Source organism: Gopherus flavomarginatus, chromosome 5 (assembly GCF_025201925.1).
Source record: "Gopherus flavomarginatus isolate rGopFla2 chromosome 5, rGopFla2.mat.asm, whole genome shotgun sequence".
In the NCBI taxonomy this organism is placed as follows: Eukaryota; Metazoa; Chordata; order Testudines; family Testudinidae; genus Gopherus; species Gopherus flavomarginatus.
Window position 1 is genome coordinate 37,058,747 of NC_066621.1, and position 22,982 is coordinate 37,081,728.

The window sequence follows — 22,982 nt, forward strand, 5'->3', positions numbered from 1 at the left end:
GCAGAGGTTCTGGGGGTGCGGTCAGGAGACAGGGAACAGGGGAGTTAGATGGGGGAAGGTGGAGGCAGGGCCAGTGCTGGGGGGGAGCCTCAGAAGTCCCACTTCCTCCCCCCAGGGGCCTTGCCAACTTCCTTCCAGCCCTGGCCTGGCCCCCTTACTATGCCGCTCAAAGCTACAAGAGCTGCGCTGGTGGCTCGGCACGCTGTCGCTCTGCGACGAGGGGAGCCTCCCCCTCTGGGAGCTCAGGCAGGCCAGACAGTACGGTCCCGCGGACCGGATATGACCTGCAGACCAGAGTTTGCCCACCCGCCCGCCTCTTTAGCAACCGGTAGTTTCTAAATTTCACAACCAATTCTTGTGAGCTGGTGCGAACTGGCTCCAGCTCACAACTGCAAAAATCCCATTTGATTCTCTCACAAGCTGTCTTCTCTCCAGCTTCTTGGATCTTTGAGCTTGTCCCTCCTGAGGTTGCGTGGCCCAGTTCTTGTTTGTTACATTTTCCTTTTCCGGAAGAATTAGAGGCTGTTGCTCCTGAATGTCAGTGTTTAATTCCCCAGCCTTCTCCTCTCACTGGGGGAGTTTAATTCTCCCTCCCATTACACCTGAATCACTAGATTTCCTAATTCCCCAGAATGTGCTTTTGCAGTATCACAGTTCTGGGACAGCCAAGCCTCTGACCTGCCTCCATGGGGTGCTCAAGGAATGGCCTCTCGGGTATCAGGCCTCTAGTCAGCCCCTCTCTGTGGGTAGGGACCCACATGCCTCTCCTTTTTGACCAGGTTTGAGGATTGCAGCTTCTCCTACACTGTGTTCACTGGACTAACCTCCAGTTCCTGTGCTTTGCTTTCTCTCCAAGGGCTGTGAGCTCTGTGTGTGTGTGTGTGATAGAGGTGGGAATTTTGGCAATATTTCTATGATGCCAATACACACCTCAGTTTCCCTCTGTGATTGGGATTGCTATGATTAGAAAGCAGGAGACATGAGGTGTTTTGTCACGTAGCTGTCATGGGGTGATATGAATGGGTGGGTCATTAAGGACTGGCTGGGCCAACCTACATCAATGGAATACCTGACAGAGACAAGGGAATAATTGTCACCTGTCCATGGGAGGATCTCAGCTTGGCCAAGTGAAGCGTTTATGGACTTGTTATGTTTTTGGGAGCAGGAAGAACTGGGTTTGCAGACGCAGGGAGCTCTACTGAAGTGAAGACAAATGGACAGGCACAGTGAAAGGAAACCAAACTTTTCTACAGCAGCATGGCTCAAGGGCATTGGCCAGTATGGACTATATTGTCATCTTTGCATCTCTGTGCTAATCTAAGGACTTTCCAATGCTATGTTTCAGTTGACTAATAAACCCTGCTGTGTTTTAAAAGTCTGCCCAGTGTCACAGCAAAAACTTGCTGAGGTGCATCGAAGCATGAGTGAGGAACAGTCTCTGCACAGGAGTGTCGTTCAGCTGGACCTGCTGGGCAGAGCTCACAGATTGAAATAGGAGTGTTGAAGCCAGAGGCTCAGTCGTAGGTGTTGAAGCTACATGGCCTATCCTTGTGGAAGAGTGGGACCCCGTGGGGGTCTAGCGCACTCAAGGGGCACCTCCCAAGGACTGTTTAAAAGCCAGGGTATTGCACAGATCCTGTGGATCCATGACAGTGCGCCAGAGGGTAAGCCTTTTGAGGGAAAGATATAAAACAAGAAAAGGATCTAAATGTGTATTTACCATTGCCCCCTCATCAGTACTCGTGGGAATCCCTGATCTGTTCCAAAGTGTATTAAAGCCTTCCTTAAAGGCTTACCTCTTGGTTATCAGGTCATGTCAGTTTTGTTACAGGGCTTTCTCTTCCCCCGCCCACTTTCCTGGTTCTTATCACACAGACAGCAAGCAGCAAAGGATCAGAAGTCTGAAGCGCAGACAAAGTGATGTTTACTGGGGTTAGTTTCCAAGCAAGCAGATTCCGAAGCCCTTCACACTAGTCGGGCTTATCTCTATACGCCAATAGAGTCTGTTCCGCAGTGTCCGCCTTCTCAGTTCTGACGCCGCAGAGCGTTTATGCAGCGTCCCCCTTCCCAGCTTTGATGCCGCAGAGCCTTGCCTGTGTCCCTGTAACCCCCCCATAACAAATATGATTCCAATTTCCTTTCCCCCTCCTGTCTGACCCCAGTTTATACAGTAATATTCTCAGCTATACCGTAACCAGTCGTTTTACTGAAATTTAACTAACCAATTCTAACATATTGTAACATAATTCTCTAGCCAATTATATTCCAATACCCTAATTAACTTACACCCAGCAAAATTAATTGTACAGCAGACAGAAACAATTAGAGAACCAGACAGATTAACAATGGAAAAGTGAGGGCCATAAAGATAAAACATACAGAAATGAGGGTTTCACAACCGCAACCATTGAGAAGGGATTTCTTGCCAGACCGGATGCTCTCTTAAGATCTGTTTCTTTATCTGGTGGTGATGGGCACTATTGGGACAGAATCGTCTTCCTAACAGCCCAACTCCACCTTATTTCAGTGTGATGGCTTTTGGAGGTGAGGATGTGACCGTTCACTTCCCAGCTTATGGCTGCCCCTGCTGCTTCGCCAAAGGCCTTAGCCTACGAACAAGGGCTCAGACTTTCCTAGGGAGAGAAGGCCCAGACACAGGCATACTGGGATTTTGGTTCTTTGTTTTATGCCCCTGTCACTAGCTAATGCTAAAAATACACCTAAGGTCTTAAAGTCTTAAAAGCAGGCCTGAATATCTCTATTCTAACAGTGGGTTCTATCCCTTCCCCCATTCTGTGTCTGTCTTGTCTATTTAGATTGTACATTCTTCAGGGCATGGGACAGCTACTATTCTGGGTTTGTACTTTGCCTAGCACAATGGGGACGCACTGTTAGTTGGGTCCTTAGGCACTACGGTAATGAATAGATGGCCTTGGGATGTTACTGCTTAAAAATGAGCTGGGCTTAAAGCCATGGACTATTCCTTGTGACAAGTATCCCACAAACTCCACTGACCTCCCTTCTTTTCTTTGCCTGGAGTAGAGTTTCCAGTTTCCAAACTGAATGTGACCTCGTGGCTGGAAGGAGGGGAAGAGCCGTGGGTCCAATACCTCCAGGGCTCTGAGAAAGAAGTGCTCCCGAGAGCTGCCTGCACAGGTGAGAGTAGTGGTTCCTCATTCTCCCGCTCAGAAGGAGGCCACTCGATCTAGTTGCTTTTGAGCTCGTCTGGCCCAGGCACGAAGCTGCAGGACAGTCTAGGGCCCCTGTCTCCACCCGAGGTGGAGCAAGGCCCTCCAGGTCCTCTCGTTCCCAGCCCCACAAAGTCACGGCCAGGCTTTAGCCTGGGCTTGGGGAGGCTCAAGCTGCCAGCAATTAAACAGACTTACGGCTGGCTTTAGCCTGGGCGGGGCTCAGGTAGCCAGCAAAGCAACAGTCTATAAGGGAGCTGGTAAGGGAGGCTCCTTCTTCAGATCAGGAGCTTCCCTGCACAGTGTAAGAAGTCAGCTACCCCAGGGTGGGGTGGCAGGGGGACGTGGGCCCACTCTATTCCACCACGTCCCAGCCCACGGCGCTGGCAGATGCAGGATTGGCTGCTCCTGCGTCGGCGCAGATCCAGCCACAACATGCGAACAGAGCTACACCCAGCTCCACAGCCGGCTGCTCTGTGGCTGCCCCTGGACCACTTCCTGCCTCCCTGGGGTTTGGTACCTCTCTCTTCCAGGGCTCCTCAGGCTCCTTGCGGTACACCGTGGCCAGTAGTCTGGGCTAGTCCTTGTCGGGGTCTCCCACTTCTGTGGCTATGGGACAGCCAGGTGTAAGTTCCCCTCCTGGGCACAGCAGCACGGCCGGAGTGTCCTTCTCCTCTGGGGATTCTGCCCCAGCTGGGCTGCAGGGCCTGCCTCTTATACTTCCGGCCTAGCCCCGGCATTTCTGGCAAGGGAGGCGGGGCAGGCTTGGCTCCTCCCACCAAGGGAAGTGTAGTGGTCCCTCGCTCTCCCGTTCAGAGGGAGGCCACTTGGCCTCGCTACCGTGAGGAATTGGTTAAACCAACTCAAAAACTGTCTGTGAATACAGAAAACATTTGGGATGCCCTACAAAGACCTCCTGAGCTCTCCAAGTTCAGGATTGTTCTCTGCAGATGTGGAATCATGGCAGATGTCACTCATGGCTTCCCACCTATTCTGACTGACAACTGGAAGCAGGTCCCTCCCCAATCTCACTTTCTTCTGAATGATCTCATGAGATACAGACCAAAACTGATCCCTTCCTCTCTCCTCTGGGGAAGGGTTTGGGGAAAATCAGATCCTGATAGGTTTGATCTCTCCTGCACGTATTTTGGTTTGTTCATCCCTTTTCCATTCCTCTCTCTGAGATTCCTTTCTCTCCGGCATAGGGGGTGACCTATGTCTGGATTCTCTCTATCTCCCATCAGGTGATGGGATGGTGAGTGAGAATGAGGAGGAGAAACCCCAGCAGGAAGATGCTGAACAAGTAGAACCACATGGAACATTAGCAGGAAGATCCAAAGGGAATGTTTCCGGGAGTTGTGCACTCCCAGAAAAAGCGAAAGACTGTGAGACTCAGCACAGGCCAGAGGAAAACTTCAGTAGCCACTCAGACCTTATTAGAGGCAAGAGAATCAACCTGGACGAGACACGCTACAGATGCCATAAGTGTGGGAAAAGCTTCAATCGGAGCTCAACTCTTCTCACACATTGGAGAACCCACACTGGAGAGAAACCCTACACGTGCTCTGAGTGCGGGAAAAGCTTCAATCGGAGCTCTGCCCTGATCACACATCGGAGAATCCACACAGGTGAGAAACCTTATGGATGCTCTGAGTGTGGGAAACACTTCAGTCAGAGGCCACACCTTACCGCACATCAGACAATCCACACGGGCGAGAAACCTTATGAATGCTCTGAGTGTGGGAAACGCTTCATTGATAGTTCAACTCTCATCTCACATCAGCGAATCCACACAGGAGAGATGCCCTACACATGCTCTGAGTGCGGGAAAAGCTTTAATCAGCACTCACACCTTATCACACATCATAGAATCCACACAGGAGAGACACCCTACACGTGCGCCGAATGCGGGAAAAGCTTCAATCAGAGCTCAAACCTTATCAAACATAGGAGAATCCACACAGGTGAGAAACCTCATAGATGCTCTGAGTGTGGGAAACGCTTCATTCATCATTCAGCCCTCATCTCACATCAGAGAATCCACACTGGTGAGAAACCTCATGGATGCTCTGAGTGTGGGAAACGCTTCAGTGATAGTTCAGCCCTCATTTCACATCAGCGAATCCACACAGGAGAGACGCCCTACACATGCTTGGAGTGTGGGAAAAGTTTTAGTCGGCACTCAGCCCTTATCACACATTGTAGAATCCACACAGGAGAGATGCCCTACACGTGCTCTGAGTGCGGGAAGAGCTTCAATCGGAGCTCAAACCTTATCACACATAGGAGAATCCACACAGGTGAGAAACCTTATGGATGCTCTGAGTGTGGGAAACGCTTCATTCATCGTTCAGCCCTCATCTCACATCAGAGAATCCACACAGGAGAGACGCCCTACACATGCTCTGAGTGTGGGAAAAGCTTCAATCAGAGCTCTGCCCTGATCACACATCAGAGAATCCACACAGGAGAGATGCCCTACACATGCTCTGAGTGTGGGAAAAGCTTCAATAAGAGCTCAAACCTTATCACACACAGGAGAATCCACACAGGTGAAAAACCATATGGATGCTCTGAGTGTGGGAAACGCTTCATTGATAATTCAACCCTCACCTCACATCAGCGGATCCACACGGGAGAGAAGCCCTACACGTGCTCTGAGTGTGGGAAAAGCTTCAATCAGAGCTCAAACCTTATCAAACATCATAGAATCCACACAGGAGAGATGCCCTTCACATGCTCTGAGTGTGGGAAAAGCTTTAGTCAGCACTCACAACTTATCTCACATTGTAGAATCCACACAGGAGAGAAACCCTACACATGCTCTGAGTGCGGAAAACACTTCCGTTATAGCTCAGCCCTTACCACACATCAGAGAATCCACACAGGTGAGAAGCCCTACATATGCTCGGAGTGCGGGGAAAGCTTCAATCAGAACTCTACCCTGATTGCACATCAGAGAATCCACACAAGAGAGAGACCGTACACATGCTCTGAGTGTGGGAAAAGCTTCAATCAGAGCTCAAACCTTATTAAACATCAAAAAATCCACATGGGAGATGCCCTAAGGATTAGCTGAGTGTAGGGGTATGTCTACACTGCGGGATTATTCCGATTTTACAGAAACCTGTTTTTGGAAACAGATTGTATAAAGTCGAGTGCACGTGGCCACACTAAGCACATTAATTCGGCAGTGTGCGTCCATGTACCAAGGCTAGCATTGATTTCTGGAGTGTTGCAATGTGGGTAGCTATCCCATAGTTTCCGTAGTCTCCCCTGCCCATTGGAATTCTGGATTGAGATACCAGTGAATGATGGGGCAAAAACAGTGTCACGGGTGATTCTGGGTAAATGTCATCAGACAATCCTCCCTCCATGAAAGCAACGGCAGACAATTATTTCACACCCTTTTCCCTGGATTGCCCGGGCAGACGCCATAACAGCAACCATGGAGCCCGTTCAGCCTTTTTTCACTGTCACCATATGTCTACTGGATGTTGCTAATGAATGTGGTACTGCAGCGCTACACAGCATCATCCCCTTGCCTTTTGCAAATCAGCAAGGAGGATTACCAGCTCTACTGTATCATCTGCTGCCTTGCAAGTTGACAATGACGGTAACCAGTCATACTGTACCGTCTGCTGTTGTCATGGGTGTTCCTGGCCAGCCTCGGTGAGGTCAGCCGGAGGCACAAGGACAAAAATGGGAATGACTCCCCAGGTCATTCTCTTCTTCAAGTTTTGTCTAAAGGGAGAGTCTGTCCTGCCTAGAATATCAGGCAAGCCTACTAAAGAACCAGAGAGGCAAACAGCTGCTCCAGGTCGGAGCCCCAGACATCCCGCAGAAATGATAAGTTGCATGCCATTCTAGGGGGTGCCCCTGCAACAATGCCACCCATTGTTTCCCTCCTCCCCCACCCCTCCTGGGCTACCGTGGCAGTTATCCCCCCATTTGTGTGATGAAGTAATAAAGAGTGCATGAATTTGAAACAACACTGACTTTATTGCCTCTGCAAGCAGAGATCAAAGGGGGGAGGGGAGGGCAGCCTCCAGCTGCTATGATATTCCAGGCAGGAGTGAATCTCCAGGAGACAAAACTTAAAGAAGAGAATGATCTAGGGAGTCATTCTCATTTTTGCCCAGGCGCCCCCGGCCGACCTCACCGAGGCTGACCAGGAGCAGTCATGGGACGACGATGATAGATATCAGTCATACTGCATTGTCTGCAAGGGAAGGGAAGGGGATGCTGCAGTGTAGCGCTGCAGCATTGCGTCTGCCAGCAGCATCCAGTAGAGATACAGTGACATTGAAAAAAGGCGGGAAACAATTTTTTTCCCTTTGGTTTCACAGAGGGAGGGTCCAGGGCCTGATGACATATACCCTGAGCCACCCGCAACAATGTTTTTGACCCTTCGGGCTTTGGGAGCTCAGCCAAGAATTCAAATGGTTTTCAGAGAGTGCAGGAACTGTGGGATAGCTACAGTTGTCAGTTGCCCCTCCCTCCGTGAGTGTCCATTTCATTCTTTGGCTTTCTGGTACACTTGTCTCAGCTCCTTAAGTTTCACACAGCACTGTGTCCAGTCCCTGTTGTGGCCTCTGTCCATCATAGTCTTGGAGATTTTTTCAAATGTTTTGGCATTTCATCTATTGGAATGGAGTTCTGGTAGAATAGATTCATCTCCCCATACAGGGATCAGATTCAGTATCTCCTGTATGGTCCATGCTGGAGCTCTTTTTTGATTCTGGGACTGAATGGTCACCTGTGCCGATCAGCGCTCCACGCTGGGCAAACAGGAAATTAAATTCAAAAGTTCCTGGGGCTTTTCCTGTCTATCTGCCCAGTGCATCCGAGTTCAGATTGCTGTCCAGAGTGGTCACAACGGTGCACTGTGGGATAGCTCCCGGAGGCCAATACCGTCGAATTGCAGCCACACTAACCCTAATTCGAAATGGCAATACCAATTTCAGAGCTACTCCCCTCATGGGGGAGGAGTGCAGATATCAATATTAAGAGCCCTTTATACCAAAATAAAGGGTTTCATTGTGTGGACGGGTGCAGCGTTAATTTGGTTTAACGCTGCTATATTCGAAATAAACTCGTAGTGTAAACCAGGCCTAGGAAAACCTTCAATCAGAGCTCAAGCCTTATTAGACATCAGAAAATCCACATGGGAGAGACACCCTACACATGCCCTGAGTGTGGAAAAAGCTTCAGTTATAACTCAAAGCTTTTCACACATCAGAGAATCCATGGTGGAGAGACTCTACATGTGCTCTGAGTGTGGGAAAAGCTTCAATCAGAGCTCAAGCCTTATTAGACCTCATAAAATCCACACGAGAGAGAACTGTAATAAATGCCTTGATTAGGGTTAGCCAGAGACTTTTTTTTTAATCACATTTGTTAATTCCCCACATAGTGATCTTCACACCATCTTCACCGTGGTCTCTCAGCTCTCGCAGATGAGTTGCCTGCTTCTGCTTTTTGCAGCTCACCCTTTTTTGAGGTCAATCCTGTGATCTTTTCTATCAACTTGTTTCCTTTTGAGTCGTAGGAGTGTGTGTCCCTTCAGCTAGGAATGTTCATCAGCTCTAGGTGGGGAAGAGAGGCTTGATCCCAACAAGCTACACTGAGACAAAAACTACCTGGGCCTTCCATCCACTAGGGCTGTACATGGCGTTGGCTGCTCAAGTTAGTGATCTTGGTGTAAACAGACAATTATAGTTGTAGTGCAGCTGCAGCCCAGGTGCAGTGGTTGGTATTAGCTTTCCCCTTGACCTGACCTAAACTCGATCACTTTTCCTAGTCTAAACAAACCCTGAGCATCACCGTTATACTGTTCCCCCATTTCAAAGCAATTGTTGGTCATCAACAAATTGTTTTGTTCCCAGTTGCTCTGATGTTGCTTCATGTTGTGCTGGAGAGCAAATTTTTACTACCACTTTTGTCACTTAAAATATATTGAACTATAACAAAGAGAAGGAAGAGGGAGGGATAACTCAGTGGTTTGAGCATTGGCCTGTTACACCTAGGGCTGTGAGTTCAGCCCTTAAGGGGACTATTTAGGGATTTGGGGCAAAAAACTGGGGATTGGTCATGCTTTGAGCAGGGGGGTTGAACTAGATGATCTCCTGAGGTCCCTTCTAACCCTGATATTCTATATATTTATATTTTGTAATCTTTGAATAAGTTGTTACCTGATTTGCCCAGAGACCTCGCGAGAGGTGTGGTAAGGTGGAGTAAGCTGGAATCTACAATAAAGTAAAAGGTAAGGGTGGGAGTCCTTCAGCTTTCAGATCAACAAGCATGTTCTGTTCATTCCCTCTGAAGCACCTGGCACTGGTCACTCTCAGGCAGCACACTGGACTAGATGGCCCATTGGTTTGACCTAGTATGACCTGTCTTGTGTTCTTATGTAAGTCATCTAAGAGAGACTGACTTCCAGGATCCCAGGACTGATCCCTTCTAGGGAATGAAGCACAACGGTGACAGGCTGTGCAGCCTTCACTGGTCTCCTGTACCTGAAAAACCTGCTAGCCCGAAGTGCTGGGCCAGCTATGCCAGTACCTAGTTCCGCAACTGCAGCTACAGGTCCTGCTCCATGTGACTCCAAAGCCGAAGAGCTGCAGAGATCCAACCCCTCGTAATCTTTGCCATTTATTTTCCTTTTTCTATTATTAGTGATGCAATAGTGAAATCTAAGGAGAAAACTAATTCGCTTGGAGGCTGTGGGCTAAATATAAGCAATAATTTGATTTCGGTATTGAAATGTTCAGCTGGCTGAATGTAGGATGCACTGCCTGGGTGAAAACCTCTGATTGGGATTTTGGCATCACTAAATATGCACCTGCCTCCTTGGGTTGCTGATCTAGGATTTATAAGTTGATTTTCTGCTGTATTCATCTGACGGTTTGACTAAATTGACGACTTGATTCCAACGCAATATCCTAGGTAACTCGTTGATTTACTGATTTGACCTGAACTTTCACTGTGTTGTTTAACCCTTCGTTAGCTGTGTAGTATTTATAGTCATTTAGCCTTAGCAATGTGTGTTCTTGGTTTTATTTGTTCATGTTAGTAAAACATGAAACTGGGATATTGAGTCATTGATTTCAATAAGCAACAGGGGCTGGAACTGTGGAGAATGTGAATGGAGATCAGTCACTCCATGTCTGAGCCTTATCAGATTCGTCTACATTAACACTGTGTTTCCCAAAAGTGAGCAATGGAGGGGGCATCTATCTTAGCTCCAACTGTGGCCGGGTCGGGAGGGAGAGCTCAGACCATCACAAGGGAAAATAAGCTCCCCTACCCAGGCTTTCAGGAATTTGGGGAGGGGTGCGGTGTGTCCAAGTGAGGAGAGATCAGTGAGGTGGGGCTGATCTGAGTAGGGGTCAGGGGTCTTGCTATGCAGTCACTCTCATGGCCCTGTCCAATCCTTACCCCAGTCTGGTTTGCCCAGGGGTTGGGCCTCGTCAGGCCAAGATGGAGTTGGAGCTCTGGTTGGAGGGGCTGGAAAAGGTAGTGAACATTTTGTAGATTTCAACCAGCAGGGTGTTGGCAGAGTAAATATGTGTGTGTGTTAAAGGGATGCTGCTGACAGAGGACAGGATGAAGGTGGTGCAGGCAACTGTAACTGCATCTCCTGCTTTTCAGAAGTTTGAGTTTTGCGGCTGCAGAGGTTCTGCAAGGGGCTGATATTGCACCAGCCAATCTTAACTCTGCATTAAGAAAGGGTTTTGCCCTTTAATTAATACTTCTCCCTCAGTACTAACTGGGCTGTGTGGCTGACCCCCGAGCTAAATGCTTAGAAAGAAAACAAAGAAAATATCCACTGTCCATGACTCATTTAAAACAAATCCTGTCCCTCCTGTCTGCACTGGCAATGGTGAGGGGAAACCAAGCCAAGTGATTCATTGCCTCGGAAGAAGTTTAACCACTTCCATTCTCTGTATCTTTACTGTAAGGGAAAGGAACAAAAAAAAGCAAATTGAGTTCACAGAGAAAAAGTGGCAGATTTCTTTTCTCTCCAAGGCTCTGAGAGCAAACCCTCTTCTCCACATGACCCTCTTCTTTATATTTAACTCCTCCCCATTGGGTTGGATTACTGCTAGTAGCAAATCCTCACTCTGCTCCCTTCAACGTCTCAATGTGGTTACGATTAGATGAGTAATGTCTGTCCTTTCCCCTTCAACCTGCAAAGGAAACTTCTGCTTCACCACACTGGCTAACAAGAAGTCACGAAAGCAGTTTCCTTGGGAATTCCAGTCCTTGTACTAGCACCGAAAACACCAGACTGAGAAATGAGTGGTTCTTTAAAATCAATGTCTTCAACTAAGAGGCTATTCTGATCCCACAGGACCAGCCACCCACCCAGGTCAATAGATAACTTAGATATTTCCCAAAAATCACGTTGATGCCAATCCTTCAGTATCTAAATGGTAAAGGTTTATTTATAAAAAGAAAGAAAGAAAGGTGAGAATTAAAATTGGTTAAAGTAATCAAATACAATAATTGCAAAGTTTTTGGTTCAGGCTTATAGCAGTGATGGAATAAACTGCTGGCTTGGTAAGTCTTTGGGTGCTTCCAAATCACTGGAAGTTCCTCTTCCTTGGTTAGATGCTCCCATTAATATAAGTCCATAGTCCAGAGGTTTGAGCAGGAAAGAGGCTGAAGCAGGACAGAGGCACAGTGGAGATGTTTCCAGGGCCTCTTTTAACTTCTGTCATGTGAAGGGAGACCCACTGTTTCAAAGTCCTCAGCACAGCTAGTGGAAAATCACAGGTGAAAGATGGGAGCTTGGAGTCACATGGGCAAGTCCCCATCCATGACCGATTTTGCTCAGTCATTGCAGGATGGTTACTTTGCAGGATACATCAGATGGAACGTTCACAGAAAAGTCCGTTCAGTGTAGATGGGCACCTCCCATGGTCCGTTGTGAATTAAGTGTCCGTTCGATGGGCCACTCACTGGCTAACAGCTCACTTCAACAGATGCATAGAATGGAACACATAGAAAGAAGATATTTATACATACAGAGACCATGAAAAGGTGGAAGTAGCCATACCAACTTTAAGAGGCCAATCAATTGAGATGAGCTATCATCAGCAGGAGAAAAAAACCTTTGAAGTGATAATTGAGATGACCCATAGAAGGTGTGAGGATACTTAACATGGGGAAATAGATTCAATTAGTGTAATGACCCAACCATTCCCAGTCTGTTTAAAACTAAGTTAATTGTATCTAATTTGCATATTAATTCAAGTTCAGCAGTCTCTCTTTGGAGTCTGTTTTTGAAGTTTTTTTGTTGCAAAATTGCCACCTTCAAGTCTGTCACTGAGTGGTTAGAGAGGTTGAAGTGTTCTACTGGTTTTTGAATGTTGTGATTCCTGATGTCAGATGTGTCCATTTATTCTTTTGTGTAGAGACTGTCCGGTTTGGCCAATATACATGGCAGAGGGGCATTGCTGGCACATGATGGCATATATCACTTTGGTAGATGTGCAGGTGAATGAGCCCCTGATGGCGTGGTCACTTTGGAGAAGTGGGGCTCCAGAGTGTCCAGCCCCTGCTGCTGTGCCAAGAAGCACAGACGTGGGACAGCATGGAGGAAGCCGAGCTGTTTGACCCTGTCTTCCACTGGGCACAAGCTGTCATTGTCTTGGGACAATGGTCGGTCTTGGGGCTGGTCTGTTTGCTCTGAACCCTCAGATCATGTGCTCTGATCCATGAACAGCACGTCAGGATCAAGGCACATGCCCTGGACCCCAGACCCCAGCTGCAAAAGCCTTGGTAGGATGGATGGAGTGGCCATGAGGACAATCCCTCCAGGAACTGCAGTGTCCCTAGGACAGAAGAGCTGATTCCCTGAGGCGCCTCCTGTATCTCAGGGTCTCCCTAGAAAGGAGCCAGTGACTTTTCTCAGAGGCCCATGTCCTGCATCTCACAGGGGTGGGTTTCAGTCTCTCAGGCCCCAGCCAGGCCTGGTTTTCACTGTTAGTGCTTAATGCCACCATGCAGAGCTCTGGCTGACAGTCCCAGCTCCTTCCCTCTGCTCCCCTGCTCTCCTGCCCCAGGAGGCATAAGGGTCCCAACATTACACTGCACTGACAGCTCTGGGAACATGGGGCTGCTTGGATCCAAGCTAGGAGGACACAATGGAAATGGGACTCTTCTAGTCTCTCCTCTGCAGCCGTCTCACGGGGTTAAGAGGAAATTCTGCCTCAGACCAGCCCATTCACTCACCTCCAAGACGTGCTGCAGCTTTTCTGGCGGGGGGGGGGGTCTCGGTGAGCAGGCACCCGACCATGGCGTCCAGGCTCTGTAAATAGATGTTGTGCAGAGCCTGCAAGAAAAGGGAACACCCGTCAGTCATGGGACATGGGGCTACACCAGTCACAGGACCAGGGGAGTTCTCTGGGAGCCCTGGCCAGACCCAAAAGGCACATCCTGGCCTCTCCCATTCACATCACTCCAAGGACACTTAGCAAGAGTTCATGGCCGGATGCCTGCTGGCTCCTTAATCCTTGCCCTTAGCAGTTCTCTGTGCAGGGCCTGGTACCCAGCAGACTAGGGACCAGCCAAACTGCAATGAGTGGGAGGAAGTATCCCCGGGAGAGTCTAGGCAGCAGAGCACAGAATGAGGAGAGGGAAGGCTGGGATCAGCCACAAAGGGGTAACAATCCCCCCTGGAGGGAAGGGGCCGTCCCTGCCAGTTTGTCCTGGGCCTGTTCCCAGCTCTGCTCACCCCTCCCCTATTCTCAGCAGCTCCATCAAAGCAAGGGAGCACGGACCAGAGGCAGCTCCTGCTCCTGGGTCAGAGAAGTAGGATCGTGACCTACCTGGAAGTGGGTGGTATCCTTCCCAGTGCCTATGGTGAAGATGGTGTAAAGAAGAGCCCGCAGGAGGTGTGATTCCAGCTCCAGGGCAAGCAGCTGCTTCAGTTTGCTGTGGGGAGAGAGGAGCCCATGTTATCCTTGGCAGCACCGGAGTGGCGCTGGCACTGCCATGGACATGACCCTCTCCCCTGCAGTGGTCCCCTCCCTACGACCACTCAAACGTTACTGGAGTGAAATCACCCCCCAGCCAGGAAAGGGGGGACATTCCCACCTCCTCTGCTGGGGAATGTGAACAGCCACAGTTGGGGGTAATCTAGGCCAGAGAAGATCTGGGACTCCCAGCTCCAGACCCGATCAGCACCAGGGTTAGGGCAGCTGGAAGGGACGGTCCTGGTACCTGAGGCTGCAAACTGCGGCCATGAAGCTGGAGATGATGAAGGTTGGCTCTGGCACCACGGGCAGATTTTCAATCAGCTCCTGAGAGACCCCAAGAAGATAAAATTGCATGTGAGACTCAGGCCCCACAGACCCACAGGCACTTCCCAGGGAGAAGGCCAAAGTGCTCTGCAGAAACAGCCAGTGTCACCCCCCACCCCCAACCAGCTGGGCCCCCCATTCCTCCCATCCATCAAACTTCCTTCCCCCTCCCCTCCGGCCTTTCAATTCCCCCACTGCCAGCTCCCGATCGGTGTCAGAAGCTCTCCCTTCCCTGCTCCCCAGCCCCAGGAACCACTGTCCTCTGCTTCCCCCTCTGGCCCCACCAACTCTTCCTCCCATTTCTGGGTCTCTCGCCCCAGGGGCCAAACACGGGGGTCCCACTCACCGCAATGCTCTCCACGAGGGCCACTTTGGAGAAGTGGGGCTTCAGAGTGTTCAGCCCCTGCTGCTGTGCCGAGAAGCACAGACATGGGAGAGTATGGAGGAAGCGGAGCTGTTTGGCCACCAGCTAGGAGTGGGGTGGGGGGAGAGAGAGAGACAGTTAGGTAGGGACCTCCCCAACCCACCTACACCAGCTCCATGGCTCAGGAACCCCATGGAGTTGGACAAGGAAAGCCGCCCCGCTTCCCGAAACCAGCGTCGCCCTGCACAGACTGGGGTTGTAACTGGGACAGTGTCTGCGGGGAGCGGACACCTTGGCGTGCATGAGACACATGCTCTCACTTGGGGTGCCAGGTAACAAGGGAGAAGTTCCCCCCATTGGGGGTGAGGGATTCTCTGGGACAAGACCCCCTGTGTAGGTGGGGATGGAAGAAGGGGCAGGGCAGACTCAGGGGCAGCGCAGCTGAAAGATTTTTGTACCTCAGCTCTGCCCCAGAGGTGCTCCTGGATGACTCTGATGGTGTCTTGTTCAGGGGACACACCCTCCTCCTCCTTCTCTTCTTCCTCCTCCTCCTCAGCCCACTCCTGCTCGGCACTGGGGGTCTCTGCACCAGGGAGAGGAGGAGAAAGGATAATCCCTGCTGCCACTGGGGGGATGCAGTGTAGAGAAATGGCTCAATGTCCCCCATCCTCAACAAGAAACCCCATGGCATAGAGGGCCCCACCCTGCCCCTCCCAGAGACACCCTCAGGCCCATCAGCCTCAGGGCCCCGTGGCCATCAGCCCCCCCCCCCCCCCCGCAACATCAGGGAAGGCTGGAGCTCCCCGGACTCTGCCCAGCATCCCCTGCCACAGGGTGTGGCTGTGCCACCCCCATGGTTTTAGTGGGGCTCCCATGGCTCAGTCCTGGTGCCTTGGTGACCCAATGGGCACAGGGTGTTACTAGTCCCCCACTGCCCTCGTCCTTCCCCCTGTCCCCTGGGTCTCCCCTCACCTGCACAAAGGGAGCCTTCAGCCTCAGGGCTGTCAGACCCCACAGAAGAGCTGGCCCCTCAGGAATAGGCAGAGCTGCTGGTCCCCGTGCCGAAGCCACCCAGCTCCTGTTCTGGGCTGGCTGGGGGCTCCTCAGTGGGCAGGCTGGTGGATGGCTCCTGCTGGGCCCTGGGGCTGGGCTCCTGGCTCCTCTGCTTCCTGGAAAGGAATCCACAGAGCCACCCTGCCCGGCTCCCGCCCTCTCCTGGGTCCCTCCTACATAGCACCATCCGAGGCCACCTCCATTTGGGACCAGAAGGTGCCTCAGGGCCTGCTAAGGGAGCTGGTGTTTTTCTCTTCCTCCAGAAGGTCAGGGAGCTTCTCCACTTTGCCTGCCCACTGGCCTCTTCCCTGCCCGCAGGGACAGAGGGGCCACTCTCCTCCTGGGCAAGACGGACGCTGCTCTCTACTGGCTCCAGAGCCACCTGCCCAGCCTCCCTCCTCAGCATCCGCTTCAACCGCTCCATCCTGGAACTCAGTGGGGGGCAGCCATGAGTCTGGGCTCAAAGCAGCCTCTCATTAACAGGCCTGGCTGCTCCCCTGCCCACGTCCCCTCTGCTGAGGCAATTCCTCCTCACCACACACCCCACCCCAGGGCAGGTGGGCTGCCGTCCACAAGCACTGGCAGCAGCTCACAGCACAGGCTGCTCCCAATGTTCCTCCTCACAAATAAGGCCCTGTGAAACTGAGAGAGTCTCGTTCTTTCAGAGCAATGGGGCGCTCCGTTCGTTTGGACAAGCAGCTCCCTCCACCCCAGAAGGCCCCGCTCCCTCCCAGGCCAGAGAAAGAGCAGAACCTGGATAGTCCTCAACGAAAGTTCGCTCACAAGGTGCCGATCCTAGAAGGGATGAGTCGCTCTCAGTTCCCACTGATTTCACTGCTTGCGGTTGTGGGTGTTCAGCACTTGGCAGGTTCTGCCCTCCCCAAAGACTCTCGATGTTGGGAACAAACTCCTGCAAGGGAAGGGCTGGGAGCCCTATTGCTGGGCCATTCCCACCACACTGGCGATGGCTCTGGAGACCTCCACTCACTTGCTGGGATGGAGCTGGATGGCAGATGCTCTCTTCCTCGATCTCCTGCACCCAGGTAGGCTGGAAAGGGTGCTGCACAATGCCCTGCCAGCAGGGTAGGGGGTAGAAGCCAAGAGATCGAAAGTGGCTGTGAAAACAAGACAATGTTTTATTGCCAGGAGATAGATAAACTCAGCCTAGCAACTGGGGGGTCACAACACTGACCTACGGCCAGCAGGACACCCCCCATCTCCAGGTCTCCTAGTATCTCATGCACATTCCTGAAACGTGATGGCCCAAGGGCTCTAGGGCATTTCTTCGGAGGTGTCTCCGTTGTCGTCGTCTTTGCTGTTGTCATGTTCCATTCTAGATGATTTTATAAAAATATGCTAATGAGTGTGAATATAATGTAACTTCAATATGCTTCATGCAAAAGGTCTCTTGTAAGGTATCATTACAATGCTTATAATCTACTGAATGTGGTCATCCTATTTGTATAAATGTATCACTTTTGTATCTGTATCTGGGTGGAAGAGAACAAATGGGGCAGCCATTATGAGAAATCCACGAGCTACCACCTGAGCTGGAACAAAGGCTGTACCAGGGGAAAGGAGCGTGAGGAGGGCTCCAGGGAGGGATGGCAAGGCCCAGCCCAGCGGCTCCCTCCAGTCTATTCCTGACTGAGCGGCTCCCTCTGGCCTGGCTTCGTTGGCCCCTACCTGGCCCCAGCTGAGTGCCCCAGACCCAGCCTGGTCCCAGCCTGGCCACGACTGTTTTGATCATATATGGCCTGTGACGCTATGGGTGTAATATAATATCTCATTGGAAGGCGACAGGGCCAGAAAGAGTTAATTAACTCACAGACTGACTTAACCTTTTAAAGACTGGTTAGGAAGATATGTAAAAATCCACTGACCTTCCTTTTGAAAGAGCCAGTGTGGATAGCTTTGAAAAAGTCTCAGATGGAGTAAGAGCTGTTAAGAAAGTTGAGCAGCTCTATAACCAAGTGGCTGTGTTTGGCCAGCTGGTTGGGAAGACAAAGGTGTTGGAACAGGAATGTCTCCATTCTGATTCTTTAAGTGAGCAGTCTGTGCTTCTGTGTTGATGCAAATTACTTGCCTGGTAGGGAGAAGAAAGACTTGCTAATGGCTGTTAGCAAAGAGAGCCCACCCCATCAGCCAGTAATGTGAGTTCTTCACTCTACTTGATGGCATTTCTCTGTTTGTAACATGAACTTGTGAACACCACATCCAATCAATTCCAAAATTCCAGGAATATTCTAGGCATTAGTGAGCAGAACCGTACTGGTTTTGGTGAAAATTGGAATGGGAAATAGATCAGTAGTGCTTAAGTTAGGTTTGGCGCCTAACTCCTATTGAAATCGGTGGGTGTTACGCACCTAACCTGCTGGTGTGATTTTCAAAAGCACCTTTAAGCATCTGTTTGCATCTTAAGCACCTAAATACCTTTGAAAATCTGGTCCTTCATCTCTGCCTCAGTTCCCCATCTATAAATGGAAGTTAATAATACTTTATCCTACTGTTTGCCTATCTTGTCTATTTGTTTAGATTGTATTTGAGGCACGGGACAATCTCTTACTATGTTTTTGTAATGGGACCCTGAATTTTGGTTGGGACATCTAAACACTACCATAAAACAAAAAAGGATCAACCCCATAATATAAAGGCCCACCAATGATCTATTTTTCAGGGCAAGTCACAGGCCCAGCTGCCTCAGAGGAAAGTCTGAGAAATCCCACACCAAACAATTATAGATTAACCTGCCCATAGGAGAAGTTTCTTCCTGACCCCTATCAGTTAGTGGTAGGCTTATATCCTGAAGCATGAGGATTTATACCTCTTCTACATTTGGTATACCAGCAAAGTTTGGATGATATTGTCCATATAAATGTCTAATCCTTTTCTGAATCAGCAGCATCTCACCCAGGAAACTCAACCCCAATATCCTGAGGGGAGAGAGAGAAAGAGACAATCAGACAGAGACTGAGAGCTCCCCCTACCTTTAGCAACAACTGAAACCCCCTCCCCACAGGGACAAGTCCTTATTTTATTTGCCCCCATGTTAATCCAGCCCAGAGCCTGCACCCCTCCCACCTGGTGAAAGTGAGCGAGGGTCGGGGAGAGCAAGTGACGGAGGAAGGGGGAAGGTGTGAGCGGGGCGGGGCCTCGGTAGATCCTGGGCTGCTCTGAAGTTCACAAAGTGACTGTGTGTGAAGAGGCTGCAGCCCCTAAACTACCGACAACTCAAAGACTGATTCTGCCCCTCGCACGCGGGATGGGACATCAGATTTCTTTTGGCCCAATCCTCCAATTTGTCTAGGTCACTCTGGACTCTATCCCTACCCTCCAGCATATCTATCACGTCAGTGTCATCTGCAAACTTGCTGAGGGTGCAATTAATCCCGTCATCCAGATCACCGATAAAGATGTTGAACAAAACCGGCCCCACGACAGACCCCTGGGGCACTCTGCTTGCTACCAGCTGCCAAATAGACATCAAGCCATTGATCACTACCCATTGAGTCTGACAATCTAGCCAGCTTTCTATCCATCTTATAGTCCATTCATCCAATCCATACTTTTTTAAACTTGCTGGGAAGAATACTGTGGGAGATCATATCAAAAGCTTTGCTAAAGTGAAGATATATCATATCCAGTGATTTCCCCATATCCACAAATCCAGTTATCTCCTCATAGAAGGCAGTCAGGTTGGTCAGGCATGACTTGTCCTTGGTGAATCCATGTTTACGGATTGATTTCTCAGACAACTGGGCCCTTCCCGGTGCATCCCGGACATCGCCCGGCCCCGTGGCCCCAGGCTGCCGCTTGTGGGGCTCCCAGGCAGCTCAGCTCCGCCCCCCCGCCCCTTTCACTCCGCGCTGCCTCTGCCCTGTGGCTGCCCCCAGCCCGGCTCCCATGGGCCCGGGGCTGCTCCCGGGGCTGGGCCTGGCACCTGGAACTGGGTGTCTGAGCCCCCGGCCCCCCCGTGAGGAGCCGCCACCCACCGTCCCGCCTCAGCGCTCCTCAGACCAGCCCCGGCCCCGTGTCCCCGCCCCCCCCACTCCGGGCCCCCCAGCAGCGCCGCGGCGGATCCCACTGGTGCCGCCCGCGAGGACTGAACCGCATGACCCCCCGGCTCCCCAGGGCTGGGGCCGCCCCTGGCCGCGAGCGGGATTCGAATCCCAACGGCGGCAGCACGCGCCTGGGGTTGGGGGGGGGCAGCGAAGCCTCGGGGCGAGGGAACCGGGGCCTCACCCCACGCGCAAAGTCTCTGTCCCGCGCTCTCTCCACCAATCAAGGAGCGGGGAGGGGCTCGGCACAGTGACGAGTTACGGCCCCTCCTCCAATAGAAGGCAGCGTGTGAGTGGGAGCTACGCTTCCCAGTGTGCACCGGGAAGGGCCCAGTTGTCTGAGCAATCAATCCGTCACTTCCGCTCTGAGAAGAGCCAGGAACTACAACTCCCAGCCTGCCCTGGGGCACTTCCGTCCTCTCGAGCCCTGGTAAGGGCGGGTCCGTGGGTCAACCTGACTCCTCCCCCCCAACTCCTCATCCCCGCCGCGCCCACCCCCCCCCGTGCGGTGTATTAAACTGCCCCGCGTAGGATCGTGCTGCGCCGCTTCGCCCCTTTCACTCCCTGCACAAAGCAGCTGATGGGGGCGGGGGCGGGAGAGCGAGGACCGGGGCGGCCGAAGATCCCGCCGCCGGAGGCGCTGCCGGCCCTGGGCGAGGGGCAGGTCTGTCTCTGTTCCCCTTTCCAAGATCTGTGTTGCTTGGGTGCGTCCCTCCCCCAAGTCAGAATCCCCATCGTCTGGGTGCTCCTATCCCCTCCCCCTCCAGGCTCTGCAGGGGGTGTCTGTATAAAAAGAGACCGTGTCTCGTTGTCTGCCCAGGCTACACTGCAGGGGCTATTCATAGGCGTGATCCCACTACTGATCGGCACGGGAGTTTTGACCTGCTCCGTTTCTGACCTGGGCCGGTTCACCCCTCCTTAGGCAGCCTGGGGACCCCAAGCTCCCCAGGGATCGCCGTATTGATGCCAAACTTAGTGCGGACACCCGATCGGCACAGCCCACTGCAGCCCAGAACTCCTGAGCTCAAGCGATCTGCCGGCCTCAGCCTCCCCAGGAGCTGGGATCACAGGCACCAGCCACGGTGCCCAGCTGGTTGCAGACTCTCCCACTTACAATTTCAGGCTCAGCCTGGGAGCTCTGCTCTCTGAGCGGGTGGAAGTGGAGCCTGGAACTGAGCTGATGCGCTGAGGGTTATTTGCACTGTGCGCTCCACAGGGAGGTGAAAACACGGGGCACGGATCTTTGAGCACAACCCTCGTCCTGAGGAATGGGGGAGGGGCTGCATAAAGAGAGACCGGCTCTCCCTGAAGGGGCCACAGCGGCTCTCCACAGAGCAGTCCCACTGTCAATTGGTACCAGAGTTTTCACAGCTTCCCTGCCTGGCTCCCTAGGGAACCTGGTGACCCCAAACTTACGAGAAAGCACCATAGAGAGGCCAACCTGAGCACAGACACCTGCTCAGCACCCCGGGGTGCAGTCCTGAACACCAGCATCAGGTACGCTCAGTCTCCTACTGCATAGCCAGGATTACACGCAAGAGCCTCCAGGTCCGTCCCAGCGCCAGCTTTAAACTCTAAGCTTTGGCCACACGGGGGCAGCCTGGAGCTCAGCCAATGCCTCCCGCTGCTGGTTGCATTTCCCACTCCTCGTGGCAGGTTAACACCCCGCAGGCAGATCTCTGAACCGAAGCGAACAGTTCCCCAAATCCAGCGCTTTAGCAGCAGCTTTGCTAGGAAAGTGCTGACGTCACCAAGTAAAGTAAGAGCCAGAGTTCTGTGTCCAGGATCTTCTCTTGGGCCCCTCCCTGTGGTGTCTGACAGGCGCAAGGAGAAACCAGGGAAATGTTTTCATGGAGTTTAAGGGCAGAAGGGGCCATTAGCTCAGCTAGTCGGACCCCCGTATGACACAGGACAGTGCACATATTGATCCCAAAGACCTTAGATAGATCAAAGCCTTTCAGCCCTCAGGAAGGAGGCTAAACTGGGTGCCAGAGGCAGCGAACAAGGACCCCCCAAGGCAATGGCAGGGCACTGACCAGGTGAAATATGCCCAGATGATCCCGGCAGGCAACCCACCCCCATGCTACAGAGGTGGAAGTCCCTGTTCCTCCTGCCCTTAGAATCTCTGGTGGTAAGTGGGTAGCCCAAGTTCCCCAGTTAAGAATCCTCCATGTGGTTTCCCTCCCTTCACCTTCAAATAAGAAGTGTGTGTGGAGGGAATGAGAGGAAGGTTGTTTGGCAGATATGTAAAGGGGGGACTGTGTCTCCCTGTCTGGCCCAGGCTCCTGGGAGGAAGTGATCTCAGTGTGTATGGCTGTCTCCATTCCTCCTACCCATAAGAATGCCTGGTGTGTGGGTGCACCCTAGACCATTAAGGATCTCTGGTGGGTGGGTGTCTCTCTTCCCCTAGTCAGGATCTCTGGTGCGTGGCGGTATAAAAAGAGACTTTTGACTCACCCAGGCTGGGCTGCCATCATGGAACAGACCAGGTCCTTCTGTGGGGTGTTTGGATTCCTTCAAGGATGTGATCTCAATGTGTGTGGGTGTCCCTGTCTCTTCAACCCTTAACAATCCCTGGTGTGTGAGTGCACTGGGCCCCATTACAATCCCTGGTGTTTGGGTGCCTCTGCCTTACCCATGAGGAATCCGGTGGATGTGGGTGTTCTCCACAGTACTGGGGGTGTCTGGTGCCCCTGTCCCTCCTGGTTAATAGTGGAGTGTGTGGGTGTCCCCCAGCCCCTTAAGGATCACTGTTGTGTGGATGTCCCCGTTCTTCTCATTAAGAATGGTGCAATGGAGTATATGGGTATGTCCCCCATCCCATGAACTAGCTCCTGTGTGTGCTTCCCCTGCCCCCCTCCAGGCTCTGTGGTGTGTGGGTGTCACTGTTCCCCTTTTCAAGATCTGTGTGGCAGGGGGGCGTCCCTTCCCCGAAGTCAGGATCCCCATCGTGTGAGTGCTCCCATCCCCCTCTCCAGGCTCTGCATGGGTTGTGTGTATAAAAAGA

At 51.8% G+C, this 22,982-nt stretch overlaps 2 protein-coding genes across 12 annotated transcripts in view; one reads left to right on the forward strand and one right to left on the reverse strand.

Annotated features, from left to right (window-relative positions):
* The window catches only part of LOC127052478 (zinc finger protein OZF-like), a 62,476-nt gene extending 54,085 nt beyond the window's left edge, over positions 1 to 8,391 (forward strand). For 4 of the 11 annotated variants that reach the window (XM_050956188.1, XM_050956190.1, XM_050956193.1 and 1 more), the window contains 2 exons: positions 3,043 to 3,156; positions 4,394 to 8,391. In XM_050956188.1, the coding sequence (XP_050812145.1) occupies positions 4,441 to 6,267 (1,827 nt within the window). In that variant the 5' untranslated portion in view covers positions 3,043 to 3,156; positions 4,394 to 4,440 and the 3' untranslated portion in view covers positions 6,268 to 8,391. Of the gene's footprint in view, positions 1 to 1,025; positions 1,525 to 3,042; positions 3,157 to 4,393 lie in introns of those variants that run through there. The other 7 variants (XM_050956194.1, XM_050956196.1, XM_050956199.1 and 4 more) reach the window with 7 other exon arrangements.
* Positions 8,392 to 11,611: 3,220 nt separating this feature from the next.
* Positions 11,612 to 21,528, reverse strand: LOC127052569 (uncharacterized). Its single transcript, XM_050956395.1, has 9 exons — positions 21,417 to 21,528; positions 18,742 to 18,850; positions 16,906 to 17,032; positions 15,323 to 15,489; positions 14,847 to 14,969; positions 14,421 to 14,500; positions 14,027 to 14,132; positions 13,431 to 13,530; positions 11,612 to 12,169 (listed from the first exon to the last, which is right to left on the reverse strand). Exons 1-9 carry the CDS (start codon positions 21,467 to 21,469, stop codon positions 12,159 to 12,161), a joined length of 876 nt encoding a protein of 291 aa, XP_050812352.1. The 5' UTR covers positions 21,470 to 21,528; the 3' UTR covers positions 11,612 to 12,158.
* Between the last annotated feature and the right edge of the window lie 1,454 nt (positions 21,529 to 22,982).